The sequence below is a fragment of the Balaenoptera acutorostrata genome, chromosome 8 (assembly GCF_949987535.1).
Source record: "Balaenoptera acutorostrata chromosome 8, mBalAcu1.1, whole genome shotgun sequence".
NCBI classification, from domain to species: domain Eukaryota; kingdom Metazoa; phylum Chordata; class Mammalia; order Artiodactyla; family Balaenopteridae; genus Balaenoptera; species Balaenoptera acutorostrata.
Genome location: NC_080071.1, coordinates 76196398 through 76213852, shown reverse-complemented (window position 1 = coordinate 76213852; position 17455 = coordinate 76196398). Strand labels below are relative to the sequence as shown.

The following is a 17455-nucleotide window of genomic DNA, read 5'->3' as shown; positions in this document are numbered from 1 at the left end:
GGTCCCCTGACTACCAAGGCCCGCCTCTAGCCTTTAGTCCCGCCCTAGACGCCGAGATTGGCCGTCGTGTCTCCACCCACCATGTTCATTGGTCAGGCTAACTGCGGGTGACAGTGAGTGGCAGACGCCGGGCCTACTGCTCCGGGTCGGGCCGAGCCCAGTGGAGCCGACGGAACCCCTGGAATCACCTGGGTCGCCGTCCCTGAGGTGAAACGCGAGACCGGATACCGAAATCTCACGGCCCGGGTCGGGCCTGGCCAGGGGTGCCCTCGGAGCCCTAAGTGAGCTCGCGGCGAGTAACCGGGGAAGGGGCGCCGCGGGCGGGGCGGGGGCGCGCAGCCGGAATGTTTTGATAGCGGGGGCGCGCGGACGGGGGCGCGCGCGAGCGACGGGGCCGCGCGCAGGGTTGTCCGCTGTTGGGAGCCGAGCCCTTTGCTGGTGGCCGGGCGATCTGGGGGCGCGCTGGGCTCGGGTCGTGGCAGCTGGGTGTACGGAGGCAACCCAGCCCACCTGCGGGTATCGGCTGTCGGACTGGATCGATTCCTCCAACATTCGCAGGAACCCCTGAGCCCAGGCCCGGCTGGCAGGGGCTCTATGGGCCCTGGGTCTACACTGACCCAGTAAGTGGTGAGTTCCCTGAGGGCTTGGTCAGCTTAGGACCCAGGGTTCTTACTAACCCAGGGAATCCCACCGGGGCCTGGCTGGGCAGGGCGCCACAGCGTCGGGGTCTGCACTGACTGGTTGAGTGCCACCTAGATCATGCCTGGCTCCAGGACCAAGGCAACCCACAGTTCACCCAGGATCTGGGTCTACACCGACCCAATCAGTATATCCCATCCAGGAACTTTGCCTGCCTGCTGGGCCTTTAGGGCTAGGGAAGCAAGGGAAGGAGTTGACCAGAAAGGTCCTCTTTAGAAAAGACTCTCTTCTTGGCTTTTGGGTTTGGGGCTTTGTGGACCCTGAACGGTCCATCTAATTTCTGAGGCTGAAGTGGGGCCATGGAGAAACAGTCCAGCCCTGTACAGACTCAGTCTCCACGGTTCATTAAGCTACTTCCTGGGACCCTAGAGTTGAATGAGTGGCCGTGTATAATACAACCAGAGGAAGTACACATAGCCCTAGGCTGGAAGGGTGCCTCTTTCCTACTGCAGCCTCCCTGCCCCTTGCTTGGCTGCCCCTGAGTGTGGGGCATGGGGGGGTGGTAGGGTTGGGTTTATTTCTGTTCCCACTCCCCACTCTCCGGGGCCTGACACCTTCTCCTCCAGCAGCTGCAGAGCCAGGGCATCGAGGGCTGGAGTGGAGCAGACACTGCCCATGGAGCTGGTAGGGCCATGTGCTTATCTCAAACCTCTGTTTACAAAGTGCTTCCAAACTGCTAGTCTCTTGGGAGACCAAGGTTTCTCTAGGAGGGGAGGGGGAGGACGCCTTCTCTCCAGTGAATAGAAGATGAAGCAGACCCCGCACAGGGCCAGAATCTGCCTTCAGGCCAGCAAGGCCTCGGTAGACACTCAATAAAGGCTCTGGGAATGACTGACCTCATTGGTCAGTGAGGGCCTCCCAAGCCCTGAGCTTGCTGCTCTCCTTGGGTTACTGCTCTTTCTCTGCCTTTGATCCAAGAAGACTGGTAGTGGAGACCAAGCCCAGGATTCCTTCTCACTCATTTCTGGTCTAGTAGGCAGGGGAGAAGATGAACAGCACCAGGGGTCTGAACCTGGGTCTCTCCTTCCTCATTACCCCCAGGTGGACAAGGTGGACAGGGGGCGGTGGTGATGGCGCAGTTTGACACTGAATACCAGCGCCTAGAGGCCTCCTACAGCGATTCACCCCCCGGGGAGGAGGACCTGTTGGTGCATGTCCCTGAGGGGAGCAAGTGTGAGTTCTTGGACATGATGGCCAGAGCTGGGGCTTGGGGGGAGAATTGGTGGAGGATCACTGAGGGAGCAGGGGCTTCCACTTCTTCAGGGCTCTGACATCTCTGCTCCTGTACCCACAGCACCTTGGCACCACATCGAAAACCTTGACCTCTTCTTCTCTCGAATATCCTTTGTGTCTCTGTGTTGGAGCTCTGGGACCGTTAGCCCCTCTCTAAGCCAGGCCCCTGATGAGAAGTCGGTGTGGGTTTGGCTCTAATCCTTTTCAGGCACCTTGAGCCTGAAAGAGACTAGAGAAATAATGATCATTATAAATAATGATATCTCACATTTATCAAGAGCTACATGCCTTGCATTTTGTAGTGTTAGTTTATAAGGAACCTCTCTAAGGGTGATTCTCCTTTTTGATGGTATGCTAATAACCATAATAATTAATGTCATTTGACTTATTCTGTGTCAGTTCTGTGTTAAATACTTTATATGCACTATCTCAGACCTAATAATCCTATGAGGCAGGTGCTATTATTCCCAACACACCACTACAGACAAAAGCTTAGAGAGGTTAAGTAACTTGGCCAAAGTCACACAGCTTGAAAGTCATGGAGCCAGGACTTCAGCTCAGGTATGTGACACCAAAGTCTGTACTTTTTTTTTTTTTTATGCTGTGTTGGGTCTTCATTTCTGCGCGGGCTTTCTCTAGTTGTGGCAACCAGGGGCTACTCTTTGTTGCGGTGCACGTACTTCTCATTGTGGTGGCTTCTCTTGCTGCGGAGCACGGGCTCTAGGAGCGTGGGCTTCAGTAGTTGTGGCTCACGGGCTCTAGAGCGCAGGCTCAGTAGTTGTGGCGCACGGGCTTAGTTCCATGTGGGATCTTCCCTGACCAGGGATCGAACTCATGTCCCCTGCATTGGCAGGCAGATTCTTAACCACTGCGCCACCAGGGAAGTCCCTGTGCTCTTAATTGCTGTCTATACAGACCACTTTTTCTTAACAATTACACGTTTATAATCTACACCAGAAGAATGGCTTCACTTGTATGCTCATCGGGGAGATCTTTGAGCTCATGTAAGTATAAGAAGGGATGGGCGATGTGGTGAAGGAATACATTTCAGTGTTTCCTCTCTTTGAGCTCAACGCCTGGCCCAAACCGCCAATGCAAGTCAGTCCTAGGCTCAAAACTCTGGAAACATTTATAGTTTAAGGACTGGGTGTGACACCATTTCACAGCCTTATCTTTTTTAATCTTGCTTATAAGGAAAGCTTTCCAAGTCCTATCTCTTCCACAAAGAGAAGTCAGACTTGATCATTTCATCAGAGCTCCAGTGGAATGGGCATGGTTCAGGCAGGAGGTGTCAGAGATGCCAGCCACTTACTTGAGAAAGATGTCTCTGTTCTGCCCTGGTTGCACCTTAGGCCTGCTGCTGAGTAGAGAGCCTGCTAGGAGGAAGGAGCCATATGGCTTTGCCAAATGTCAAGGGGTTGGGAAACCTTCCCTCCGTAAGCAAAGAGTTCAAATCCGCAAAGGGCTTCTAACTACCATCTCAAAAGGAAATCAGGTACTGGGGACCACAGACCACAATTTAAGACCTTTGAAAGAGTCCAGCGAGTGGCGGCAGAGATTACTATGAGGTAGAAAAGCAGGCTGATTCTGTGGTGCCTGAAGCTAAGAGCACAAAATAAGAGCTGGCTTGGGTCTCCTGGGGCCAAGCAGTAGAGAGAGTCCACAGGGAGTTCTCCAGCCCATTTCCCCAGAAGCTGCTCCCTAATCTTGGTCTGGGGCTTCCAGACTCTTCCTTTTTCCCATGTTATTTCACTGGTCTCTCTCTGACTCTCGGACTGCGCCCTCTCTTCCCAACTCCCCAGGCAGTTCCTCTTTGTGGTTGCCTTCACCACCTTCCTGGTCAGCTGTGTGGACTACGACATCCTATTTGCCAACAAGATGGTGAACCACAGTCTTCACCCTACCGAGCCTGTCAAGGTTACTCTGCCAGATGCCTTTCTGCCTGCCCAAGTCTGTAGTGCCAGGTAAGTGCTGCAGTTCAGAGGGCACCAGAGCCTGTTGTTCAGCTAGCAGGTGGGGAGTGGAGTGGAGTGTGAGGCAGTAACATTCCCCAGAACGCAGGCTCAGGCTCAGCCTCTCCACATCCTTCAGGACAGCAGCATGTCTGCCAAGGCTCCTCAAGGGCCACTCCTCCTCCTCTTCTTTTCCCCACCAGGATTCAGGAAAATGGCTCCCTTATCACCATCCTCGTCATTGCTGGTGTCTTCTGGGTTCACCGGCTCATCAAGTTCATCTATAACATTTGCTGCTACTGGGAGATCCACTCCTTCTACCTGCATGCTCTGCGCATCCCCATGGTGAGACTGGGAAGTTGGGCAGTTACAACCACAGGCCAGGACGTCTTCTGCAGCTTGGGAAGTGGGGGGGTGTTTGTATTCTCGGGCATCGGGCAGGCAGCCTCACCTGTCCTTGGCAGATCAAGGAGCATCCGGTTAAAGGCTCCACTCAGAGGACCCCTGAGCCTCACAGCTCATGCAGGGCAAGGGGCCGAGGCAACAACCCCACCTTCCATCCCTCGTCTCTTCCCCACCCCATAGTCTGCACTTCCATACTGCACGTGGCAAGAAGTACAGGCCCGGATTGTGCAGACCCAGAAGGAGCACCAGATCTGCATCCACAAGCGTGAGCTAACAGAGCTGGACATCTACCACCGCATCCTCCGTTTCCAGAACTACATGGTGGCACTGGTTAACAAATCCCTCCTGCCTCTGCGCTTCCGCCTGCCTGGTCTCGGGGAGGTTGTCTTCTTCACTCGCGGCCTCAAGTACAACTTCGAGCTGATCCTCTTTTGGGGACCTGGCTCTCTGTTTCTCAATGAATGGAGCCTCAAGGCTGAGTACAAACGTGGGGGACAACGGCTTGAGCTGGCCCAGCGTCTCAGCAACCGCATCCTGTGGATTGGCATCGCCAACTTCCTGCTGTGCCCCCTCATCCTCATCTGGCAGATCCTCTATGCCTTTTTCAGTTACGCCGAGGTGCTGAAGCGGGAGCCAGGGGCCCTGGGAGCACGTTGCTGGTCGCTCTACGGCCGCTGCTACCTCCGCCACTTCAACGAGCTGGAGCACGAGCTACAGTCCCGCCTCAACCGAGGCTACAAGCCCGCATCCAAGTACATGAATTGCTTCTTGTCACCTCTGCTGACACTGCTGGCCAAGAACTGCGCCTTCTTTGCTGGCTCCATCCTGGCCGTGCTTATTGCCCTCACCATCTACGACGAAGACGTGTTGGCTGTGGAACATGTCCTCACCACTGTCACGCTCCTGGGGGTCACCGTGACCGTGTGCAGGTGGGCCAGGGGAGCAGGTGGGAGCAAGCCAACTAGCATTCCCGGGGTCTTATGTCTCACCATGACCCTGATCCCACTAGGTCCTTTATTCCGGACCAGCACATGGTGTTCTGCCCTGAGCAGCTGCTCCGCGTGATCCTCGCTCACATCCACTACATGCCTGACCACTGGCAGGGTAATGCCCACCGCTCGCAGACCCGGGACGAGTTTGCCCAGCTCTTCCAGTACAAGGCAGTGAGTGGAGTTGGAGTTAGGGCCTGCTAGAGACTGGCTGATAGCCCGGTGGCGAGGTCTGGGCTCTCTCCTGCTCTCTTGTGACCCTGATCCCTTCCCTTTTAGGTGTTCATCTTGGAGGAGTTACTGAGCCCCATTGTCACACCCCTCATCCTCATCTTCTGCCTGCGCCCACGGGCCCTGGAGATTATAGACTTCTTCCGCAATTTCACCGTGGAGGTCGTTGGTGTTGGAGATACCTGCTCCTTCGCTCAGATGGACGTTCGCCAGCATGGGCACCCCCAGGTATTAGGAAAGGAAGGAGGCAGTTGGCCAGAGGTGATGCTGGCATATACAGTGTCTTTGGGCAAACTGCAAAAAGGCACCCTTCTAAGCCAACAAATCACAAAAAGGCAGCCCTGCCTTGGGGCAACCCTGTACCAGGGCACACACTGCTTTGTAAACAGGAGCCTGGGCTCGATTATAGCCTTAAACTTGCACCCTTGGCCAAGCTCCCCGAAAGGCACAAACCAAGCAGCTAGCCTGGCATGTGGCCACTCATGGGGTGGGCACCAGGGCCCCTGGACAAGATACAACAGTGCATTGTGGTCTCTGTCCTCCAGGGGCAAGGCCTCCCCACTAGCAGGAAAGGTACAAAAAGGGTTCCTGTAAGGGGACAGTCCTGTTCACTGCAGCCTCCCTTGTACAGTGGCTATCCGGTGGGCAGACGGAGGCCTCAGTGTACCAGCAAGCCGAGGATGGGAAGACAGAGTTGTCGCTCATGCACTTTGCCATCACCAACCCCGGCTGGCAGCCACCACGTGAGAGCACGGCCTTCCTAGGTTTCCTCAAGGAGCAAGTTCAGCGGGACGGAGCAGCTGCAGGCCTTGCCCAAGGGGGTCTGCTCCCGGAAAATGCCCTCTTTACGTCCATCCAGTCCTTACAATCTGAGTCTGAGGTGCGTTCCTAGGGACTGGGAGATGACAGGAAGAGTGGACTCCAGGAGCTGGGACATGGGACATGCGCATGGGGCAGAAGGGCCTACCGGGTCAGTTTCCTTCTGTCCAGTCTGTGCCACTGGGTCCTAATGTGCAGAATACTGGGGGACCCAGAGGCCTCCCTATGCCCTGAGAATTCTACCCACCCTTTTCTTTCATAGCCTCTGAGCCTTATTGCAAATGTGGTAGCTGGCTCATCCTGCCGGGGCCCCCCACTGCCCAGAGACCTGCAGGGCTCCAGGCACAGGGCTGAAGTCGCCTCTGCCCTGCGCTCCTTCTCCCCTCTGCAGCCTGGTCAGGCTCCCACAGGCCGGGCTCCCAGCACCATGACAGGCTCTGGGTGAGTAGAGGTGGGCCATGAGAGGAGGGCATGGCAGTAGCCCCCAGCAATTTGTGTGGGTCTCAGAAATGTTGATGACTGCTGTCTGTGCTGGGGGGCAGGGTGGATGCCAGGACAGCCAGCTCCGGGAGCAGTGTGTGGGAAGGACAGCTGCAGAGCCTGGTGCTGTCGGAATATGCATCCACTGAGATGAGCCTGCATGCCCTCTATATGCACCAGGTGAGTGGGCTGGAAGGGGCAGGGTCGTAGAACCAAGGTGGCAGCTGAAAACAGAATAGAGGGTTTTAGATGTGAAGCAAGACCTGGGTTCAAATCTCTTCTCTGCCATTTACCTGCTCTGCAACCTCCATTCCCACATATATCCTCTTCCTATCCTTTTTAGCCTAGCTTACTTTCACCCAGGGCTTTTCCGCACTTGTGGTTTCCCCTGCCAAGAATCTACTTCCCTGACATATCCACAGGACTCCCTCCTTCTCATTCAAGTATGCTCTTTCTTTCCCCATGAGACCACCTCTGGCCACCCTGAGTAAAAACCTCCCTTGCCTTCCCTCCTGAACCTTCCTGTTTTGTTTTTCTCTCCATAGCATTTAGCACCATGTGACATTGTATTTTTCCCTTATTTATTTGTTTATTATCTATCCTTCCCCACTTCACCCAAGTATATAAGCCCCACAGGAGTTGGAATTTTTATCTATTTTGTTCACTGCTGTATCCCTAGCACCTAAAAGAGTTCCTGGCACTTAGATTCACAACCAATTTGTTCCAGAATCAAATGACTGGGGAAAATGAGAGCTATTACAATCTATGCACAGGCTTGTTCCAGGGATCTGCTGAGAATTTAACCTGTAAGATATCATGTGTATGTTACACATTGTTAACACATCAGATACTCTGGGTCAGTGATTCTAGGCGAGGCAGTATAAATGGGAACTGGCCGATACCATGGTGGAGGGTAGCTATTTCAGACAGATATTCTTCTGTCCCCAACTAATGAATCCCCCACTTCTCAGCTCCACAAGCAGCAGGCCCAGGCTGAACCTGAGCGGCATGTGTGGCACCGCCGGGAGAGTGATGAGAGTGGGGAGAGTGCCCCCGAAGAGGGGGGAGAGGGTGCCCGGGGCCCCCAGCCTATCCCCCGCTCCGCCAGCTATCCCTGTGCTGCACCCCGGCCTGGAGCTCCTGAGACCACTGCCCTGCAGGGGGGCTTCCAGAGGCGCTACGGAGGCATCACAGGTATCCACTGGGAAGGACACAGAGTCTTCAGGGAAGGGTGGTCCTTCTGGGGCCTCTAGGGGACGAAAGAAGTCAGAGGGACCAGACCCAAGGAGACTAATCCCTCCCCCGCACCTCCACCTACCCCCAAAAGCCCCAGAACCCTTCTCCTCGTTCCTGTTTGTGTTCATTCTAAGAGTATTTACTTGTATCTTTAGATCCTGGAACAGTGCCCCGGGCTCCCTCTCACTTCTCTCGGCTGCCCCTTGGAGGATGGGCTGAAGATGGGCAGTCAGCATCAAGGCACCCAGAGCCCGTGCCTGAAGAGGGCTCAGAGGATGAGCTTCCCCCTCAGGTGCACAAGGTAAGGGCTTCAAGACCCAAAAACAACTGCCAGAAGCAGTAACTTCCAGGCTGAGGTCAAAGCTTCTCATGTGAAGGGAGGTGGGCCTCTCGGGCAGAGATACTGCAACTTCCCCACCAAAGTGCACTTCCTTTTCTTCCCTCACCTGCTGTGAAATCCAGGACTTGATTTTTCCTTTGCTTACCTCCTCAAGAATCAAGTTTTCCGTTTCCTTTATCTCCAGGCTTCTGCTGTGTAAGCAGATAGCTGAAGACTATCTCCATTACCAACCCTTTTCTCTCCACAGGTATAGACGAGGCTGAGGAGGGTCCCTATGCCCCAGGATGGAGGCCACCGTTGCCCTGCCATCCCATCCGCCTGCCATGGAGGGCTCCTCTGAGTGTTGCCTGGCCCCACGTGTGTGGTGTTTGTGTGTCTGTGCCTGGCCAAGGAAGGTGCCAATGCTGGGCTCGCCACAGCCCCAGGAGAGAGATTGGGGGCCTAGGAACCAGGGCACACAGGACTCTAGCCTCAGCCCCAGGACACCCCTTGGCTCAAGAGCGTGGTGCTAGAAACTGGTCCCCAGCCCAGCCCCAGTACTGCCACCTTTGCACCCACCCCTGCAAGTCTCCAGAGGACTGCCCACCACAGAAGCTGCCAAGCAGGGAGAACCTGTGCCAACTGTGGAGTGGGGAGGTGGGGCCTGGACCCTCAACCTCTGCAGCCTCCCTACCCGCACCCTGAACCGATGAGCAGCTCAGGCTGTGGCCCTTACCTCACCCCCAGTTCTCTCCCAGTGCTGCAGCCTGCTCACCTCTCCTCTGCTTCCTGCACATCACTGGCATGTGTGCCACTTGCTCCTGTTCTGTTCGCTTGTTCCCCTTCTGTTCAGCTTTTGCTTTGTCTTGGTGTGGCGGCTTTAGCTCCTAGCTCCCCTCATGCTATCTTTTGACACTACGAAGGAAGTTTCTAAATTGCAGGAGCAGGATGGAAATTCTTTGCTGCCCTCTCCAACTTTTAGGATGGGCCCCCCGGGAGACTGAGGCCTTCCTGGCCCCTAATTGCTGCTTATTGTACCCCACCACCACCTGCACATGGGATGGACAGGGCTGGAAGTGTGCCCTCGACTGGCTGTCTACCAGCAAGAGAGCTCTGGCCTGCATCCCACTGTCCCTAGAGGGGGATGGAGGGGCGACAGGACGGCTTCGCTTTGGGCTGCCGCATTGCATGCCGGGACCCAGCTCCTTCCCTCCGCCCCACCCCTCGCCCAGCTGCGGTCCGCTGCGGGTGAGCGGTGAACTGCGATGCCCGAACTTACAGCGGAGTGGGGTGGGGACCGTGTACAGCTTGACAACCCTTAATAAAGAAGGGATTTTGACCAGGTCGCGGCTTGTTGTCTCGAGTGGCCAAGGTTCTGGGGGCAAGCGGGGTGTGGGGTGTGTGTGAACCACCCAGGTGGCTAGGGACCGGGTCGGCCCTGTGGGAAAGCTGGCCAATGCGATCGCTTGGATATACCGACCTAGTGGGCGAGCAGAGGGCAGCTTCCGATCCCTGGTTCCGTGGAGGTCAAGGACTCCGGCAGGACGTGCGGTCAGATTTCCCGCCCTGAGCACGTGACCATGCCGACTCCCCTGGTCTATTTTGCCTTCCCCAGCGTGCACCATTCCCCCGCCCCTTCGGAGACACTCGGCCAATGGGGCCCTGGGTAGGGGCTGGGAGCGGCCCTGGTGGGCGGGGCTGCTGCGGAAGAGAGCGGCTGGAGGCAGAGGCTGAACATTCCTGTGGGCCCAGACTTGGCCGGAGGGTCCCCGGCCGCGAGCTAGGGGCTGACGGCGGAGACGGCGTACGTGCCCGGCGTGAGTGCGTGGCGGCGGCGCGTGCGCGAAGCGAGTGGGTGGTGTGGCCAGGTCCACGTTCGTCCCTGCCCCGCGACCCCCGCGGCTTAGCGCCCCGAGGCTCCATGACCCGAGATACCCGGGATTCCGCGCCCCGCCCCGAGCGGCCGGTCCAGTTCTCCCGTTCCTCAGTCCCCTCAGCCTCGGCCGGCGGCCACACATTGCCATGGTGACTGTGGGCAACTACTGTGAGGCCGAAGGACCCGCGGGTCCGGTCTGGGCGAAGGGTGGCCTCAGCCCCTGCTTCTTCTTCACACTTGTACCCTCGACGCTGATGGGCCTGGGGGCTCTGGCCTTGGTGCCGGTTCTTCCCTGCAAACGTCCGGAGCGGCCAGGCGGCGCTGACGCGGTGTCTTGGGCGGCCGGCCCTCGCGTAGCTCCCTACGTGCTGCAGCTGCTTCTGGCCACACTTCAGGTGGCGCTGCCCCTTGCCGGCCTGGTTGGCCGGGTGGGCACTGCCCAGGGTGCCCCACTGCCAGGCTACCTATTGCTGGCTTCTGTATTGGGGACTGTGGCCAGTGCTTGTGGCCTGGGGCTGCTTGTGGTGGAACGGAGCCAGGCACGGCAGAAGCTAGCAATGGGCGTCTGGATCAAGTTCACGCACAGCCCGGGTCTCCTGCTCCTCTGGACTGTGGCTTTTGCAGCCGAGAACTTGGCCCTCGTGTCTTGGAACAGCCCACAGTGGTGGTGGGCAAGGGCGAACTTGAGCCAGCAGGTGAGTGACCTCGTGGGGGGAGGGGAAGCGTGGGTAGCGGGCGCTGGGAAGAAAGATGGCATGTCTGGTCACACTGGCTCCATGCTTTCGAATGCCTCTAAGAAAGGGAAGAAAGGAGGGGCCAGCGCTGCTGGGAGCTGATAGCCAGCTGGTGGGGAGTGGCTGTGCTGAGTCACTGTGGATTTTTTTTTAAGCCTATTAGATGCTGGGCCCCTGAGGAGGACCTGGGTGTGTGCCCTACCCCAGTACCCAGATGTGTTATAAGTAGTAACAATGGGATTCTGGTCTTCGTTGATAGTCTCCCCACATATGTTTAATTCTAGGTTCAGTTTAGCCTGTGGGTGCTGCGGTATGTGGTCTCTGGAGGGCTTTTTGTCCTGGGGCTCTGGGCCCCTGGACTTCGTCCCCAGTCTTACACCTTGCGGGTCAATGAAGAGGATCAAGATGTAGACAGGAGCCAGGTACACCTCAGTTTCTGAAACTTCGGATCTATCTTAATTCCATTTTCTGTCATCATTTCTTCCCTCCATAAAAACCCATTTCTTTCCTAAATCTCAGTTTGTGCCCTGTTAGCTTTTCTGATCCCATCAGGGATTGCTTGTTGGTCTGTTACCGTTACCGGGGAGCTGTAATCCCGTACATTTTCCCTAGGGGATTTCTGGCTAGTGCACTTCATTTTGATTTCTGAGCTTCCCTCCCCTATGCGTTTCACCATCCTAGGTTCAGTCAACAGAGGAGCCACCACGGTCTACCTGGCAAGACCTTGGCAGGAAACTCCGCCTACTGAGTGGCTACCTGTGGCCTCGGGGGAGTCCAGCTCTGCAGTTTGTTGTGCTCATCTGCCTGGGGCTCATGGGGCTGGACCGGGGACTGAACGTGTTGGTCCCCATCTTCTATAGGGACATAGGTGAGGGGGAGAAGGGTTGTCAGCTCAGCACTCTGGTCTTTCATTGGCCTGGTTGGTGCAGGGGACTAGACTAGCCTAGGGAAATGGGACAGAGTTGGGAGCTGGGTGGTCAGAAAGAGGCTGTGGCTGATTCCTGGGGCAGTTTCTCCTGAAGAGGGTTCTAGGGTCCATAAGTGGGCTCGGACTCTTTTTCTCCGCAGTGAACTTGCTGACCCAGAAGGCACCTTGGAGCTCCTTGGTCTGGACTGTCATCATCTATGTCTTCCTCAAGTTCCTCCAGGGGGGTGGCACCGGCAGTACAGGTATGAGGGACTCTGCTCTCACCTTGGTTGGTATTGGCCCCTCTCCCTTCTCCCACAGGCGTCCCTCCCCCAGGCCCCTTGGTGCTCTCAGACCTTTCACATCTTGCTGCTGGGATGACGTCATTAGGCTTCTCAGCCCTACCAAGGCCTCCCCTGGCTTCCCCCAGGCTTCGTGAGCAACCTGCGCACGTTCCTATGGATCCGGGTGCAGCAGTTCACCTCGCGGCAGGTGGAGCTGCGCCTCTTCTCCCACCTGCACGAGCTCTCGCTGCACTGGCACCTGGGGCGCCGCACGGGGGAGGTGCTGCGGATCGTGGACCGGGGCACATCCAGTGTCACGGGGCTGCTCAGGTGCCAAGCCAATGGAAAGGAAGTGTGGGAGGGCGGGTCTGGAGAAGCAGGGGTGGCGGGGCTGTCAGGAGAACCGACCCAGCTTGAGGAGCTGCTCCTCTGTCCTCTTTTTTTTTTTTAATTGTAAAATTAATGTACACGTGCTCTCGTAATAATTCAAATAAGGAAGACAGAGAGCAAATCTCTTTTGAATTCCGCTCACTTCTCCAGAGGTTCTCACTCCATTCAGTATGTTGAGTTCTGCTTTTTTTTCCGTTTTTTTACATATATACATGCAGACTCACAGAATTAATGTGGTATCGTGGAGGTTTTTCCTAAAATGAATGGTGTCATGACGTAGATGTCATTCTCAGAATGGCCTTATTATCAATCTGTTAGGGAGATGTATTTTAACCCACACATGAAGATCTTCCTCATTCATTATAATTGATCCAGAGCATTCTATAATTTGGGCATTCTATGGCTTATTTCGCCATCTCTCTCTTAAGGGGCAATTCGGTTGATTCCAGTCTGTTGCTGTTGAAAACAAAACATTACGCTGAAACCCCCTAGGGAGAGTTGCTGGCTCCGAGCCCTTAGACCTTTCTTCGTTGCTTGACTTTACCTCCTAGCTACCTGGTGTTCAACATCATCCCCACGCTGGCCGACATCATCATTGGCATCATCTACTTCAGCATGTTCTTCAATGCCTGGTTTGGCCTCATTGTGTTCCTGTGCATGAGTCTTTACCTCGGTGAGTGCTGCTTGGTGAAACCACCTCCCTGAACTATCCACGGACTCCCTTGGGCACGAGCCCTGTCCCCGCCTCAGGTGACCCAGCTTTGGGAGGCTGTAGATCAGTGGACCCGCATAGCCTCCTGCTGCTCCCCAATGTGACGGGTGAGCCTCCTCTGCTGACAGAACCTCAGCTCACCCTGGGTGGAGGGAGGGCTGGGGAAGAGCATCCTGGTCACATTAGATGCCTGCTTTGGATGCGAGTCAAGGACGAACCTCATTTTTGTAACAGGATGCAGCTTGCGTTCATTTGTTCACCACAACCGTTTTCACACAGGCTTTATGCAGCCTGCAATGAGGTCTTGGACACAGCCCCTTCCCTCAGGGAGCTTAAGACTCCCTCCCCTTTGGAATCTGGGTCCCTGGGCTGTAGCACAGGGTTAGTGCGCATGTGACCGGCAGCAGACATGCACATGGTCTCCGCTGCTGGGAGTGATGTCTTGCTCTCTTCTTCTCCCTCTCCCTCCTCCTGTCACTCTCTAGCCCTGACCATTGTGGTCACTGAGTGGAGAACGAAGTTTCGACGTGCTATGAACACACAGGAGAATGCTACCCGGGCACGGGCTGTGGACTCTTTGCTAAACTTTGAGACGGTAACAGAGGCCTCGGTGGCAGTGTTGTGAGGCTCGGAGATGTGGAAGAGTGTGCCTGGGACCATCGGGGCTGATAAGCAGCTGGGGGGTGCGAGGTGTGCCGTTTACAATTAGGGAGGAGGGATGGGGAATTGAGCTGAAAGCTGTGGCCGTGTGGAACAGCGGTGGTTTGAATTCATCAGGTGAAGTATTACAATGCGGAGAGTTATGAAGTGGAACGCTATCGCGAGGCCATCATCAAATATCAGGTGAGGATGCTACTTTGAGGCCGACTGAGAGCAACAGCCTGGCCTTGTGGAATTGCCAGGACAGAGAGGAGTAAAATTTGGGCTGTGAGGTTGAAGGTGCCCAGGGCCAGGTTGGGATTTGGTGACTGTCAGCATGTATGTAATATTCCTTCCTCTCATGTCGTGGCCCCAGGGTTTGGAGTGGAAGTCAAGTGCTTCACTGGTTTTACTAAATCAGACCCAGAACCTGGTGATCGGACTTGGGCTCCTCTCTGGCTCCCTGCTTTGTGCATATTTTGTCAGTGAGCAGAAGCTACAGGTGAGGGAATTGTGCTGGGCCTGGGGATGAGGGGACCGGGGTCTTTGTTTAGGCCACCAGGTTCCTGGGTGGGAAGCAGGTAGGGTGATAGCCAGTGGGCAGGGTGAGAGCCCGCAGGCCTCCTGTGACTCTGTCCTCTTCCCTTGATGTCCACAGGTTGGGGACTTTGTGCTGTTTGGCACTTACATCATCCAGCTGTACATGCCCCTCAACTGGTTTGGCACCTACTACAGGTAACCTGACCCTGGCCCTCACCTGTTCAGGGTGCACTGTTATTTCTCCAGCTCCTCAGAGGAGCTCCAGCCAGCACTCTTCTTGCAGGATGATCCAGACCAACTTCATTGACATGGAGAACATGTTTGACCTGCTAAAAGAGGAGACAGAAGTGAGTGGGCAGACAGGAGCCGGGTTTGTAGGGAGCGGGAGCCTGCGTGGTGTTTTTCGTGTCTGGAGAATACCAGGCCTGTAATGGCACACATTGGTGGCACTCTCCCAGGTGAAGGACCTTCCTGGAGCAGGGCCTCTTCACTTTCAGAGGGGCCAGATTGAGTTTGAGAATGTGCACTTCAGCTACACCGATGGGTGAGCCCCTCCCCCTTTCACTGTCCCCCAGCCCCCTTTTCCGGTGTCCATTTACACACTGCCTTCCTGCCCCTCCTCCCTGCTTCTCAGCCCACCACTACCTGGGAAGAGAGCCTGAGCAAGAGAGGGGCAGGGCCCAGTAGTGGCTCTAGTGTTGGAGGGGGCCCCTGGCAGTGCAGCAGGCCTGCTGAGCATGCCCGTCCTTCTTTGCAGGCGGGAGACCCTGCAGGATGTGTCCTTCACCGTGATGCCTGGACAGACACTGGCCCTGGTGAGAGGAGACCCAGCCAGTTGGCCCAGACTCCTTGAGCTTCCCTTATTCTAGTGCCCGTGGTAGCTTGGGACCAAGGCTGTGGAGTTAGCCCTGTCATGCCAGGTTACTGGAGTGAATGTAGCAGCCTCCATGGACATTGGTGGCCTCTTGGAGAGAAAGATTTAAAAGCCGATGGGCCTTAGAATGTTTTCCCTTTGTTTCTCGTGCCACAGGTGGGCCCATCAGGAGCAGGGAAGAGCACAATTTTGCGCCTGCTGTTTCGCTTCTATGACATCAGCTCTGGCTGCATCCGAATAGATGGGCAGAACATTTCACAGGTAAGGATGCTTGGGAGAAGACTGTAATTTAGGGGCCTGTGTGTGAAAGAATGGCAGGTGCTGGGCATCCAGGGAGTGGAGGAGGAGCTGTCACCCCTGCAGAGAGTTGGGCCGGGAGACCTCAGCCTTTCTAGCAGTAGACGACCTACATAAGGAAAGTAGTCATGAGAATGAGTGGTATGGTGCTGTATGAGGCACAAAGATCTGCAGCAACCCAGGGAAGCAGGGAGAGAAAGTGTATTTTCTCTTTATCGATGGGAAAACACACTCAGGTTAAGTGATTTGCCCGCACAGCTAGGGTTTGGGGAGGTGGAGGCAGGATGCTCACGCAGGGCCTCTCATCCCATGTGCTTCCCACCATCCCATCTTACCTTCCAGGCCTGGGTGGGTCTCACAGACCAGAGCATATGGTCTTTTGGCCCCAGGTGACCCAGGTCTCTCTCCGGTCTCACATTGGAGTCGTGCCCCAGGACACTGTCCTCTTCAATGACACCATTGCCAACAATATCCGCTACGGCCGCATCACAGCTGGGAACGATGAGGTGAAGGCTGCGGCTCAGGCTGCAGGCATCCATGACACCATTATGGCTTTCGCTGAAGGTGAGCCTCCCCTGCAGAGTCCCCCTCCTGCCCAGTTCAGTCCCGTTACTCCCTCTGACCTCGGTTCCACCTCTTCCTTGCCCATCTGGTCACAGAAAACAAGTTTATTACTGTGACTTGAGGGAGGTGGGCAATTTCCACAGGGTACGATACGCAGGTGGGTGAGCGAGGACTGAAGCTGAGCGGTGGGGAGAAGCAGCGTGTCGCCATCGCTCGCACCATTCTCAAGGCTCCAGACATCGTTCTGCTGGACGAGGTGAGGGCCCTGAGTGCCTTCTCCCCTCCTTCCTCCCCAACCTGTGCCCCAGCCATTCCTGCTGGGCACCGTCTCCATCTAGGAGAGCCAGCACAAATCCATGTTTCACAGAAACACCTTGCAGTTTTCAAGCGCAAAACAAGGTTCTTTTTGATTCCTGAGGCTTTGGCCAGCAGCTTGCATCCTCCTCCCACTGGGGATTTGGGTGGCAGGGGCAGTTTTACCCAGTCCCTCTCTGTAGGCAACATCCGCGCTGGATACACCTAATGAGAGAGCCATCCAGGCTTCTCTGGCCAAAGTCTGCGCCAACCGCACCACCATCGTGGTGGCACACAGGTACGGGACGGGCAGCAGGCAGCAGGGCCCACACTGGTGGTGTGGTAGGTGACTGATCTCTGACCTCTCAGGCTCTCCACTGTGGTTAGTGCTGACCAGATCCTCGTCATCAAGGATGGCTGCATTGTGGAGAGAGGACGGTAAGGAACACAGCAGGATGAATAGGGAAGGGCCTCTGAATTGAGGGCCCCAGGAAAAGGTTGTGGAATCCCAGGGCTTTCTGGAAGGATCTCCCTCACCAGTTCCCTGTCATTTCATAGACTAGTGGCAAGGACTCTTGGGGTAAAACTGATAGTTGGCTGGGACTTATGTTTTTCTCCTTGCCCCAGGCACGAGGCTCTGTTGTCCCGAGGCGGGGTGTATGCTGACATGTGGCAGTTGCAGCAGCAGGGACAAGAAGTCTCTGAAGACACCAAGCCCCAGACTAAGGCATGGTGACAAAAGTATCCTTCCCTCCCAAAGGATAACTGAGGGAAATAACACTGTATCCCTCTTCCCTGCCATATTTCATCCTGGTCTTGGTGCTAGCTATAGTGAAGGAAAGGGGCCTTTCAAAAAAGCACTTTTGGGGGAAATAAAAGTGTGGACTGTGCTGGGATCACTGTGACTTTCTGGTGTGGGGGACTGCAGCGGGCCTCCACCCTTAGATCAGGTGAGCATTCTTGACAGGACTCTTCTGTTTT

General features: G+C 55.7%; 2 protein-coding genes across 8 annotated transcripts; both read left to right on the top strand.

The window, feature by feature from the left end:
* Nucleotides 1-109: 109 nt before the first annotated feature.
* ATG9A (autophagy related 9A) lies at nt 110-9708 on the top strand. Of its 7 annotated transcripts, none has more exons than XM_007187962.2 (16): nt 110-281; nt 1269-1323; nt 1741-1872; nt 1994-2037; nt 2872-2936; nt 3735-3896; nt 4088-4229; nt 4470-5218; nt 5299-5452; nt 5558-5737; nt 6141-6389; nt 6591-6769; nt 6871-6988; nt 7780-8002; nt 8200-8345; nt 8632-9708. In XM_007187962.2, the coding sequence occupies exons 3-16, from the start codon at nt 1770-1772 to the stop codon at nt 8635-8637; spliced, it is 2520 nt and encodes an 839-aa protein (XP_007188024.1). In that variant the 5' UTR covers nt 110-281; nt 1269-1323; nt 1741-1769; the 3' UTR covers nt 8638-9708. The 7 variants fall into 7 exon arrangements, with proteins under 7 accessions (XP_007188024.1, XP_028023741.1, XP_007188023.1 ...); XM_028167940.2 differs by having other exon boundaries at nt 1266-1323; XM_007187963.3 differs by having other exon boundaries at nt 157-207; nt 1266-1323.
* A 362-nt stretch (nt 9709-10070) lies between these two features.
* On the top strand, nt 10071-17370 carry ABCB6 (ATP binding cassette subfamily B member 6 (Langereis blood group)). Its single transcript, XM_007187960.3, has 19 exons — nt 10071-10934; nt 11258-11395; nt 11655-11841; nt 12042-12143; nt 12311-12494; nt 13106-13227; nt 13752-13861; nt 14044-14109; nt 14282-14407; nt 14564-14640; nt 14729-14792; nt 14904-14989; nt 15203-15260; nt 15476-15580; nt 16006-16180; nt 16324-16436; nt 16678-16772; nt 16844-16912; nt 17102-17370. The coding sequence occupies exons 1-19, from the start codon at nt 10386-10388 to the stop codon at nt 17208-17210; spliced, it is 2535 nt and encodes an 844-aa protein (XP_007188022.2). The 5' UTR covers nt 10071-10385; the 3' UTR covers nt 17211-17370.
* The last annotated feature ends 85 nt before the right edge of the window (nt 17371-17455 follow it).

Bases quoted from the DNA above. Each gene is read 5' to 3' on its own strand.
- ATG9A (XM_007187961.2), top strand. From the start codon at position 1,770: ATGGCGCAGTTTGACACTGAATACCAGCGCCTAGAGGCCTCCTACAGC. The intron at 2,937-3,734 runs GTAAGTATAAGA...CCAACTCCCCAG, and splicing joins GGGGAGATCTTTGAGCTCAT to GCAGTTCCTCTTTGTGGTTG. The intron at 5,453-5,557 runs GTGAGTGGAGTT...CTTCCCTTTTAG, and splicing joins AGCTCTTCCAGTACAAGGCA to GTGTTCATCTTGGAGGAGTT.
- ABCB6 (XM_007187960.3), top strand. From the start codon at position 10,386: ATGGTGACTGTGGGCAACTACTGTGAGGCCGAAGGACCCGCGGGTCCG. The intron at 13,862-14,043 runs GTAACAGAGGCC...TGAATTCATCAG, and splicing joins CTTTGCTAAACTTTGAGACG to GTGAAGTATTACAATGCGGA. The intron at 16,773-16,843 runs GTACGGGACGGG...CTGACCTCTCAG, and splicing joins ACCATCGTGGTGGCACACAG to GCTCTCCACTGTGGTTAGTG.